Consider the following 13303-nt stretch of genomic DNA (forward strand, 5'->3'; position numbering starts at 1 on the left):
CAAATGTTAACAAAAACTCTGATGGACTTCATTTAACTTAATTGAAAACTCAGTAAAAAGTAATGTTAATTGTACATGGTATTTCATTTGGAGGAAATAAGCATATTTGAGTGGCTATGAAAAACACGTAAAAATATGCTATATTTCAAAAAAATTTTATTTTAGCAAGCTCAGGTCAAAAACCTACTTGCCATTACAGTTAATGCACAAAAATAATGAAAGGTGCATGTTTAGAAGACAGGCTCAGTATTATCAGCCTATTCTTTCTTCATGTAATTGCTCTGGTTTTTTTCTAATGGCTCTTCTGTTTTGTTCATGTGGAGAAGAATGTACCCAGTACTGCTGGACTGCGGAATACAAAACTGTAAGAAAACATCAGTTCAGCTTCAAACACAGGTTTTCACTCATTGGCTCTGACTCTTGCCTCTTTGGCATCCTCGTCATGTACTGTTCTGATTTGGTGATAGCTTATGTCATCACATCAGGTATTACAGGCTAATTTTTGTCTGATTACCACATTCTCTGCAAAAGGCATCTTTTACCTATACTGTCTACCAAGAAACACTCAGAAATTTAGTCACGAGTGTTTAATCTGAAGTAACTGATATATTAGGAAAAAAGGGCCAAACAGGCCAAAAAAATATCAAATTGGTTTTCAGAAGTAATACTCCACAGAAGTAAATTTCAAGCAGCCTGAAAACACAAGCAAACCCACTGAATCAGAGATTGCTATTAGATGCACAGTGCAAAATTTGTCACTGCAACTTTCCCAAAATAACATGTGAAAAAAAAAAAGAAAATGAAAGTTTTTTTTCTTTCATTTATCTTGAGCAAACAACTCAAGGGCTCTGACATTCTTACCTGAGCAGTAAAAAAAATTCCCAGGTATGCCCTAAACTCAATGTTGACAATAAAGAGTCACAAACTTTAAACAAAGGTTAAGTGCTGTTGCAGATATACAGGTAACAGCAACAAAACCTATCATATCAACCCAAAACAAACAAACAAACAAACCCTCAAAACCCCAAACAACAAACCTACTACTCTCAGCATTTATATCTTCTCTAATATTTTCTGTTACAAAGTAAAGTGCTTTATTGCAGACAGAAAGTAAAACAGTTTCTTTTACTATGGCATTCTAAGCCCAAAAACAGCTGATGGCTACTAGTGGATCAGTTCCAAAAGAAATATTTTAAATACATGCTTCTGTAAAACCTGTAAAGTTGAAAAGAGGAAAAGAGTACTAAGTTTACTGAAATGTGAGGTAGATTCTAGCACAACTGAGAAAGGAAATTTTGTTGACTGTTTGTTTTCAGAGCTTTGTTCTAATAGGAATCCCTTTTCAAAATTTTAACTGTGAACACATCAAAATCCTCTGTCTGAGCACAGGTAAGTTGCAAGGTGGACTAGTATCATAACACTGTCCCTTGGTTTTCCCTGATTTTATTTACTCCAATACTACAGTGTATAGAAACAGAGGTGAATTTTACAACCTCTAAGTTTGATAAATTTAAAAAGAGCATCTAAAAACAATGTGTGGACACTTAATGTTGATACCGTAATTCAATCATAGACTTGTATTAGCAGATCGTGTAATCCTGACTTAAAAAATTCCAATATAAGAGAATAAATTTTTTTAAATTGGAACCTAATTTGTTGGGACAGGGAATATATTAAGTTTTAGTGGCATTTGTACTTAAGATCAAAATTCATGAAGGATCATGATGTACAGCTTGGAAAAAGAATATGAATTTAATTTAATGGATTAATTAAAACAGGGCTAACGGAATTTTAGGTACAGGATTGCGTTTTTTAGTAGTCCCAAGTCCAAATAATGATTTACATGGTTTAAGTTCAACACTATCAATATTCCCAATTTCTACACTGATAATCAACTACTAGAGATTCAGTGATTTACATGCCTAGAAGAGTTATTGGTTAAAGTGATATTTGATTGTAAATTTGAATATTCAAAAAAATCCTAAACCATTTTTAGCTGCTCATTGCTAAACTGAACTGGTATTAATGAAATGAAAAGGCCAGTTATAGGAAGCAGCAGCAACAGTAGAGCTGAAAAACAACACAGCTATTACATTGCAATGCCTGACTGCAGCAAGACAGATACACACACATAAAAACATTCTTTTTTTTGCTTATATGATGCATTTTCTTCAAGGCGAGCAAGATATATAGGATTTCCTTCTCCGAACCTTTTAGAAGTAAATATAGATTTCTTCTTCTGTTCTGTGTGCTGAGAGCCATCACAATGTATTTTCATAAAAATGCTCCTCCATAATAGAAACAAGAACATGCTCCAAATAACAGACATCAAAATGAAGGTATGCTCCATAAAACCACTATTTCTACCTTGCTCTCAATATGAAGTCAGGAAGAAGGCTTTCTGGAGTCATATTCTACTAATTAATGAAACTTTATATAAAGTCTAAGTCAAGAATGGTGTCCTAGGATGCGGTATGAGAGTCCAAGATCTTTCATTTATGAGCCTGTTGGGCTGGAATAAACATGATGCACTGAAAAAGCACTTGATACAGTGATTTCCATATAACAATAAAAACAATAGACAATGGAGATCTAGACTTCCAAGTCCATGTTAAGACTTCTGCCTGAAACTGCTATTCAAAGTCCTGTTTCAACTGTTTATTAAGGTGGTTCAGGTACGTGACCATCATCAGTCAATACATATATATTAAAAAAAAAAAATGAGGATATGCATATAGTAATTACTTCTGTGAAGAGAAGGTTTTTGTGACCGCAGACTGCTGTGAAATAAAAACACTGAAAGATACAGTGGTGAATTAAATAGATTTAGGGAAGAAAGTCACTGCAGTCAAAAGTGATGCCTGCTGAGCTGGTGCTACGAAAAAAATCTAGGAGCCGTTTAGCTGGGATGAGATAAGGAAAGGGTTTAATTATGCCAAGGCAATAGATGTTACACGGCGCGCGCTGGGCTGTGCCCAAGATGTTACATTTATAGCAATATCTGGCCAATCCCAAGTGTGTCCATCCTCTAACTTTTGGCCTGGTCCACTCCCTGGCCCGCCTCTCGGAATTGGGTCTGGGGTGCTTTTTGGGACCCCCTCTTCATCATCTTTGTCATCTTCAGTGTACAGAGAGCAGGGTGACCCAGTTCTTTGACTCTGTCCTGCGGTTTAGGCCAAGATACAAGCGTTCTCTAAACAAGACAGGCTTACCTTGACTAAAAGACTAAACATCATCTACTGGATATGGGGGTGGGGTGATATAGGGAGTATGGAATGTATAAACTAAGGGGTGCTACAGGGAGGAGGGAGAAAGGGTTTCTAAAATTTACTTCTATTACTTATAAAACTTATAAGGTATAAAAATAAAAAAGCCATTATGGACTTAAGGCATCAAAAGTGTCTAACTTGAATTGTGCTCTTCCCTCTCTTTCGTCTCTGACACCACTTTTGAGAGCTGGCAAAGACGGTGAGGGGATGCTCTTCCCTGACCTTAATATACTCTGGTCATTTGGTACATCTTTGTTTCCCAAACAGAGAAGTTAACTGACACCTCAGTCCTATATGCAAAGAGTTTTACACCAACTGATTTATGATGAGCCAAGCTACTTCTTCTATGCAAGAGGACATAAATGGTAGAAAAATGCAGGAAGCTTTTCCTTCCTGCAGAGAATGGGGAAAGCACATCTTCCCTCTTGAGCTCAACTGATTCCCTGAGTTATTATGAGAATGCTGTCCTCACTTTCAGTCAAACTTCCTGCCCATAGTGAGAGCAATGCTACGAGGATGTAGAGGATCTCCATGTTCCAAGCAGTGGATGAGGTTCCTTCTTTTAATGTATTTTTATGTGAGTGGACCTGGCTTGGCGAGGCAGCATTGTGGGAGCAGGAGACCAGCTCTGCTGCGGCAGGGACTGATGGCCCCAAAACCTGGGAATGGGTCCTGGGCTGTGGGGCAGGGGTGGGTGAGACTCAGAGGAGGCCATTACTGCTTATTAGTGTCCTAAGGGCCCTGACCACTGGTTATCCACTCAGAACAATGTGACCTAATTTAATCAAAGCTATAGGAAGCCCTTATCAGTTGATTTGCATAAATTTAGAGTGGTAATTGCAGACCTGCTATAGGCACAGTGGAGAGCTCTGTAAACAGAAACCACACTTCCCTCAAGCCTCTGGCCATGGTTTGCTGTCTGGCAGTCAGTGCTGCTTTAATGTCAGGTAGCTACTTACACCAACTATGCATCCATTTTCATAGAATAGACCAAGAAATTAAGAAAGTGTATTTTTGAAGTGAACTTGAGAACTACTGCCAGCAGTTTTCTTTAAACTTCATTTGTGGCTTTATTTGCTGTATGTTTAGCTCAAAAGCTGTAACTGTACTGTAACAGACATATTCCCAGGTAATTTGATGTGAAGCCTTTTCCTCCTGTTACTGGTACTGATTTGACAGACTTTCAAGGAGCTAACATCAGCTTTCACTGCTCTTTTGCTACAAGAATGTTGGCCATAAAAGCCATAGCTTCTGCCTGTACTGATTGCCCATCTAGTGAAACAAGACCTTATTATGTGGATTTCCATATTGGGAAGGTCGTTAAGTGAAGTATTTAAGTTTTACTCATATTTGTCATGTCACCAGATATGCAGGGTCAAATATGGAATAATTCTAGCTGTCTGATGCGTAAACTGTACCATGTCAGACTCAGGCCCAGAAAAGAACACATAAATTAAAAAACATACAGCACTCCTGATGAAGCAGTACCTCATTGACTTCAAATGTGACTCTGAAAGCATACAAAGGATGAAGCTGTGTGAAGCTACGGAACGATACCGTGTTAATTAATTGCTTCTCATCTGGCAAGAATGCTACCAAAGTGTATACATGATTTTCTTCTGTCCTTCAGGATGATGATAAGACTGGCCTGAAATGACTGTAATATGACTTTCATTTTCTGGAAAGTGGAAATAACCAATATTCTTAAATGATACAAAAATGTGATTAAGGGCATGTGGTAGATTCTCTGCTGTATTTTGCAAGCATTGGCCAATGTGTGATGTAGTGTGACAGCCTCAGTGACCTTGGATTGAATCTGTCTTCCAGTGTTAAATCCTCTTACTGATTTGAACCATCACATGTGCCATTGACTATCCTCCAACTATATCCATGCAGTAATGAGGCCCAGGGACAGTGAGCATCCTGGAGAGTCTTGCCATCGAAATGAGCTCTGCAGCCTCCAACAGCATTCTGCCCACATGCTCAGCTGTGGAAACCCTGAGAGCACTGAGAAAGTGCCTGTTGACATTGCCTGACTCTGAAATGTATGAAGGTGTTTTTATGGACCTGTATCTAGCTGCAAATGCCAATGCCAATGTCTATGCAAAAATGTGTCCTTTTCCTTTCTGGCTTGCTAAAATGGCATGAAGTTTCCCTCTCAATCTCATATGGATGCTGGAATCAGACCACACTGAATCCTGTCTCCATTCTCCTGCACTCCTCATGATCACTTCTGAAACCCTCCATTTGTTTCTTCTTCTAACTCTTTTTCTCAACTGCATCTTTCATACTTTTTCCCTCAAGTTCTGTGTTTGAATTCTACGATACGTCCCCTTGAACTACACAAGGGCCACTGCTTCAATCACACTAACTTTTCTAGGTCTTACTGGAAGATACCTGTCCTAAAGTTCAAGATTAGCCACCCTAACTCTATACTGTTCAGTGCCCGGCTTCTGCTACAGGTCTCAGCCTGAGATACATAATGAGGTAACTGGAGGAGGATATTATTTCTGAGGTGATGAGTGGAAATGGATGTAAAGGATCATTATCATCGGACTTGTCTTTGTTATATTTGATTGCCCTCCATCTTTAGTACAGAAGGTTGATTTTTCCTCTGTTTTTCTGCCTTCACATCCTTTGAATTCATGAGTAGAGCTTGCTTATTTCATGGATGGTATCTCCCAGGCTTAGCTGCTTTTCTGTCTGCTGGGGAAAAGAACACACTGACCTGACCCAGCTTGGGCTTCATTATCACTGGTGGACTGGACTATCCTTGGAAAGTACGTGAACTCCCAAGATAAGTTGATTAGTGAAGGAGGAAAGAGTGATGACTGAGATTGTTCTGCTTAATTGATTTCTAAAAACAGAGAAGCTGGTTGCTGGAAAGTCTGAGTAAAAAGAAATGAAGGGGACAATCACAAAGAAATTAAACTTAGAATCATAGAATCACCAAATGGTTTGGGTTGGAAGGCACCTTTAAGATCTAGTTTCAACCCCCTTGCCATGGGCAGGGACACCTTCCACTAGATTGGGTTGCTTTAGCTTGGCCTTGAATACTTTCAGGGATTGACCGTTCACAACTTCTCCGGGCAATAGGAAGATACGGTTAGGAGTTGAATAAAACACTGAGACCAACTATCAGTCTAAAAATTAACCCAGAATCAAGTCAATGACCTGCAGGAAAGAAACTCTGCTGACCTGACACTTACTGGGAGCACTATGAGATAGACCTCCTCCTGAGACGAATTACTGTTCTTGGTCCTCCAGACTATCCTATGACTGACTGATATAGATATGCCCATTCAATAAGCCACTTAATGCATCCACTGTAATAGATCTGTAAGGTTCCATAAAATAAAAGTTATAAGTTCAGGTTACATACTGAGTAGTTAAAGTAAGATGTTGTGCAGATGCTTTCACTTTCTTATGAATAGGTGAAAGGACAGTCCTCAGCATGGTATAATAAAGTGATGCAGAATTTAATAAAGAAGCATTTAAATTAAAGAACTATGAGACATGAGATACAGAGCCACAGTATTATGAACCATGAGCTCCTTAAAGCCGGGATGGACTGCCACATGCTTCACAGAATTCTGACTACCACAAACACTGGTGGAATAAAATAATTAGATTTTAATCCTTGAGTGACACAGAGGTAGATAGGGATATATGACAATGGGAAGCTGGCATGCTGGTAGCTTTTATAGAGGAAGGTCCTAGGGATGATAGTTTTTGTATGAGAAAACAGAATAGCATTTTCAATATATACTTGCAGAAAGTTCTTCTCAATTTTTCTGGGCATACATAAACTGAGTGAAGAGTTAGAACAGAGCTAGATAGTTTGCCTTTCCTCTTTTCCATGAAATTACTTGTTCCTTATAATAACTACTGTATGTGCACAGTGAAAAAACAGGGGTCTGAAGTACCCATGTATGCCAAACTATTCATTAGGACTTCAAACATAAAAAATGCGTAATGGTAACGTGTCTCACCTCATGATGCAGCTGGAATTTTACTTCATGTAAAATAGAAAATCCTACATTACAGCTGTGGGATAAAACTGCTATCATAGCCTACATAAATCTTACTAGTTATCACAGCCCAGTCCTCAGAGAAAAGAAAACTCTTCTACTTCCTTTTCTTCCAAGTCTGTCCTTAGCATATTTCTTCTCTTGCCCAAAGAAATTTAAGCCTAGACTAAAGCTAATCAGACACCAGTGCCATTACAGATGTTGGTTGGTCAGTCTTTCCAATTTGCATATTCTTTCTCTTTCAGTGTCTTCTTCACCACCTGCTGGGCTGTTACAACAGCCCTGTTTTGAACTTTTAACATAATCGAGCTTCTATGAAATAGAAGTAATAAATACACTAGTATCAACCACATCACCACTTTCAGGTTTTTTCTCAGTGCTGAGAGGAAACCTACCTAATAAAAGGAGAAAATTATAGGCAGAACACATAAACATGCTTATGGTCCTAATCCTATAATCAGTAAATTCTGTCCTTGAGTTCAGTATTCAGATAGATCCTGAATTTAGACAAGCTCAGTAAAAGAAGATGCTTGCAGGAGAAAAGCATAATGAAAGTTTACCAACAGCTAAATTAACCATTAACCACTGTCAATGCCTGTGGCTTACTATGTTTTATCAATGTCTACAGCTGTGGCTAAGTACTGCTGAAAGCCGTATTTAAAGATTAGCCTGCTCAGTATGCACAGGATGAATTACTACCCAAAGTGATAATCAACACTTCTAAAAAGGAAACTATTTTCTGGGTTTTCTCCTCACATTGCTATGAAATATATTCTTTCATTTGAATTGGCATGAACATTTCCCAGGCTTCTCCTTTCTAGCTTCATTTTAAGGTCATCACTGCTTGAAAAAAATCAGCAGTAATAAACTATCAAATTGTGTTTGGAAGTGAAGCAATGCAGAGAAGATTTAGAATGTAAATTGATAAAAATTAGATATGAATTAAATAAGATGTGAAAAAAGGTCTGCAGGAAAAAATCTTAATATTTGTAACAAAGAATAACAATTATCTACTGAAAAGAAGCAGGAAACTATTAAAGGTTATCAGAAAGAAATTATTTACATTTCATTTATGTGAATTTAATTTTATAAACTGGACAAGCCATTTTAATGAAGTCTGCTGTCAAATGCCTTTAATTTGGATTAATATAACGACAATCTGGGTACAGTAATCATTAAAAATTAGCCCCATGATTGTGAATTTAATGTAATTATTGAATCGTTTGTTTAATATCAGAGATCTTAAAAGGGGAAAAAATTCACCTGAAATTCCAAAAAAAATAGTCTCCAGACAAAGTAAAAAAAAAATCAAATCTGGAAACAAAAGTTTTCCATTTTTACTTACTAAAGACTTAGCAGTGCGTAGTTGACACTAGATTTATGCCTAGAAAATACATTAACTGGGGAGTGCATTTTTTATGATGATCACTGCCAGAACTAGTAACCAAAATATCAAATGATACTCAGTTGACAGTCAAGACAGCAGTAGGAGTAGGTGACATTGCCCTCTGCTTTCTCTGCCACTGGAATCTTGTTATTCCAGCTGAGATTTCATGGGGCTGCAGCAGGGGGTGGGTGCTGTGCCCTTCACTGATGTCTCAGAAAATAGCAAAAATTTCTAGTGCCTTGCTAGCATCTGCAACTCATGCTGGGACGCAAACATGGTTTTCCAACGTAGTTGTCAGAACATGGTAATTTACAGTCAGGTTCTGTGTACATCACAAAAGAAAGAGATGGATATATCATACAGGCATATGGAACCCAAAGACACTGAGAGAAAAATTCATAAAAACCACAGTAATGATAATCAGAAAGGATAAGCAGGCAAAATAGAAGTATCTAGGTAAAAAATATATCAGTAAGTCTTTAATTTAATCATAGTAATTTCAGAGCTTCAATGTGAGCTAGACTTTGTGATAAAAGACAATATTATAAGCAGATCATTTTAGCTTCTCTAAAAGATATCGTAAGTATTCATCACTCATTATAAAATTAAACTGTCATATCTTCTAATGACTTAGAGAATTCAAACTAGAAATATTCCAGTGTTGAGCACTTTGCAAGTTTGACTTTCTTTGAAGTACATTTGAGTTTAATTGGAACAGAACCTTCAAAGAGTTCACTGTTGGACTACCTATTGTGAAAAAAGGCCAAAAGGTAGCTCTTGGCACCATCAGTTTATAAACTTCGTCTCCCAAATCCCTGGAACTTCCTGGTCACAATTCTCATCAGTAGAGTAGAAATGTGGAAACAATGACGCTAAACATCCAACAGCTACCTCACAAAAAGGTGGACTTAAATTCTTAGCCATTATTCCAGAATAATTTTTGCCATTTTCTCTTGTCACTTCTTTCATTACAACCTAATTATTTCAGATCATTTTGACTGAATGTCTACAGAATCCTGCTTACTCATTTGTCACAGTGACCCTCAAAGAACAGCATGCCATGACTTGTAAGTCTTATTAGTATTAATGAGATGTGAATATATAATTGAATTATTGTTAGTGTCTCATGGTCAGACCCCCGTAAAAAATAAGTTCTGAAAATGATGACCAGAAGAAGGTGACATTCTGGCCTTTTGTCATAGTTTTACATTCTATGTTGAATCTCCCAAATAAAATTTCACTGAACAACCTCTAGAATAAGATCAACATTCAGATATTCATAGTTTCTCCAAGTGACAAAAATAACATCCTACCGTACAGCAACTCAAAATCATCTTAACACAAGGTGAAATGGGAATAAATCAGGGTCATTGGTTTATATCTATGCCTGAAATCTTACATGAAAATGTAGAGATTAGTGTTTAAGAGTAACAGAGAAGCTGCAAGGAAATTATGCCCTCAGTCCTGGTCTTTTTGTTGTTCTTCTGATCTTGCCAAGCAATTCTACACACATTTTGTTTTAAAACTTTAAAGACGTTCACTGTGCGTCACATGAAGACTGGATGGTAATGAATAGCTCCTGGTACTTTATTTTTTTAAAGGACCCACACTATGACTGTCAGTTTATGCTACTTTTTGTGACTGGGAGGGGACTCATCAAAGAAGAAAAAAATGGATTTTTTACCAAAATATTCCTTAGTGTTAGCTTTCTTTGTGTTATTTCCAAATTATGTAAGATAGTCCTGTCATCATGTATCCACCTAATGTTTCAGAAGAAAGCCTGGTAAAACTTTCCAAGCATCAAAGGCTTCTGAATCTAAATCAAAGTTAAACAGATGCCATCAGAATCAAGAAGATCTTAATTTTGCTCTTCAAAATTTCCAGACCCAAAAGTGGGGAACTGAACTAAACATTCTACACTGGACTTTGTAACAAAAACATCATAAGGTTTCATAAAAATTCCCCTAGAGCACAGAAATTAAGGTTTCTGGTTATTTTTAGGTTTTGGTTTTGTTTGTTTGTTTTACCTCATCAGAAATAAAATATAAGTTATAGAAGTATTCTTCCTTAATCAAAAAAACAAGAATGTATATAAAATGTAGTCTCAAGTTAAAACAGCAAACTTCCAGAAGTTCAGTTAACATAAGACAAACTGCAACAGACATACTTGTGTGTCAAATTTGCCTAAAATACAAATAACAATGGCTCTCTCACTGTGCAAGACCTTGTAATGCAGCTCCTTTTTCAAATGCTCCATGCCTTTTCATATATGGAAAATAGGTGCTATAGCACTTTTTTAGATTATAAAATCTACTACTATCAGAACTAAAATAGGAGCCAGCAGTGCTATTAATTTTCAGGTTTTAGCTGAAAACCCTTAATGTTCAGAAATACTTGTATCATATTTCAGCATTTTCTTATCTATTTTGACTCAAGTAACCATTCTCCCAGTTGTGAAATCTATGCTGGCTGACACCCCTTCTGTCTCTCAATTCATTAACATGTGCCCATATTGCAAACAGAAATTAAATATTAATTCCTTTTCATGTCACCCCTTTGGCATATCTTGCATACCTCTGCCCTCTCCCACAACGTTCTAATTGCCATAGCAGCACATCTTACAGTTTGGGAAACACTACCAAACTCCAACGCAGATTACAAGCAAAATATTCTTCACTGCACAGCAAACAAGCCTGATTTTAAAATAAATTCAAAGCACAGTACATATATACTTATATTTTCTTTTTACTCACAAGAGGTTCTGCCATGATGATGCGAATCTTGCGTTCAGCCAGGGTAGTAAAGTTAACAAACAAGCTCTTCAGGACATATTCGCCTGGTTTGCTGTCTGGGTCAACACTGATAGGCAACATGGCTGGAGGTCCTTTTTCTCTCTGTGTACCAGAAACAGGTGGGACAGGTGGCTTGATATATCCGTTACCAACTGGAGAAGCTGAAATGTAGAAAAGACACATTTACTTCAGGTAATTCAATGTGTCTTAACATTTCCAGAGCACCTCAATAGCCCGCTATACTATCAAAGTATAAAATTGGAGACTAGTTGCTAATCAAAGAAACACACAATACATAAATACAACTTCCATGGTACCATAGGTAAAATACACATAATCTAACTGGAAGAGGAAATAAAAGATGAAATCTTATGTATTAAAATGGAGTGGTGCTTACTACGCAGTGCATATTCAATCCTCTTTTTTTTTTTTTCTCACGGTAAGACTTGCTGGTATTTTACTATTTGAATAACATCCTCATTTCTTATCCTTTGCTTGCAGGCCAGATCAGTAACCCAGTTGTTAAGTAACAAGAATTTATTCTTTATTGCTACTCAAACCAGCCAAGCCTTGCAAAAGTCAGGATTCTGGTCTTTTGACCATGGTGAGTTGTAAAGGGCCTTATTCTCTTGTTATTTATACCAAGGTTAGTCAAGAATGACTCCTTAAAAAACAATATACATGTCATCAGTATAAATCTTAAATGAAGAGTCCACTACATGTAATGTACTCCATGGCCAAAAAATATTCATTATGTGTTAGTTTTCCTGAAAGTACTGAACCCTACAGTTCTATCTGGCACTTTTGAGATCACACCTGTTGTATTGTGTCCAGTTTCGTGCTCTCCCATACAAGAATGATATTCCTGCTATTTTGAAGCAAGGCCAAGGGAGGACCATAAAGATGGCCGGGGCTTAAGCACTTGCTAGATTAGTACAGGCTGAGAGTGCTGGACTGGTTCAAACTTAAGAAGAGAAGGCTAAGGGGTGATCTTATTGCAGTCTTCAGCTATCTATTGGAGTATAGCAAATATGCCAAGGAACCAGCCTCTTCTTCGAGCACGGTAACAGGACAAGAGGTAACAGACCCTAGTTTGAATATGGGAAATTTCAATTAGATATATGGAAAAATCTTCCACTGTCAGGGGGTGATTGAAGATTGATACATATTGTCTACAGATACAGCATAAACTCCACTCTTGGATACACCTGAAACCTGACTAGCCAAGGCCCTAAGAAACCTTCTCTAGTTCACGAGCGAGCAGAGGTTGGACTAATTATCTGCCAGGATAATCTAAATTATCCTGTGAGTCTGTGAATTCCCCAATATCAAGATATTGTGTATAGACTGAGCTCTACTTACTGTTTTTCTGGGAACTGAAGGAAAAATAAATTGAAACAATACAAAACAATATCTCATTAATTCACATACTGCCATTTTACATATAAAATTTCCAACCCCAAATCCTCAGTCTCAGCTCTCATTGGCAATAAAAGTCTTCAGGCAGGTACTGGTAGCATCCTCTCTCTGTTAGCTTTGCCAGAGACTTTAAAAGTAGCACTGTCAAGACCAGCCACTATCCACTCTGAACGCAATACAAGTGTCACAATGCCCGTGAGTACTGCTAGTGACTGGGACAGAGGTGTTTTAATCCAATACAATCCATGGAAATATTGTGCTCTAATACCATTATAGCATTTCCCCACAGCATTGCATTCCAGAGTGTTACATTATATGTCGCATCCGAGTTGAAAAGAAAGAAAGAGAGAAAGAACTACAATGATTGTTGCCTCACATCTAATGCCTTTAGCCTTTCCTTTGAGG

The 13303-nt window shown here is 37.4% G+C and overlaps 1 protein-coding gene across 9 annotated transcripts in view; it reads right to left on the bottom strand.

Moving 5' to 3' along the window:
* The window catches only part of FRY (FRY microtubule binding protein), a 241119-nt gene that overhangs the window by 126663 nt on the left and 101153 nt on the right, over nt 1-13303 (bottom strand). For all 9 annotated transcript variants that reach the window (XM_027677781.1, XM_027677780.1, XM_027677775.1 and 6 more), the window contains one exon: nt 11441-11640. In XM_027677781.1, coding sequence (XP_027533582.1) covers nt 11441-11560 — 120 coding nt within the window. In that variant the 5' untranslated portion in view covers nt 11561-11640. The remainder of the gene's footprint in view (nt 1-11440; nt 11641-13303) is intronic.

This window comes from Neopelma chrysocephalum, unplaced genomic scaffold, assembly GCF_003984885.1.
Source record: "Neopelma chrysocephalum unplaced genomic scaffold, ASM398488v2 Primary Assembly neopelma1_43, whole genome shotgun sequence".
Taxonomy (NCBI): Eukaryota; Metazoa; Chordata; class Aves; order Passeriformes; family Pipridae; genus Neopelma; species Neopelma chrysocephalum.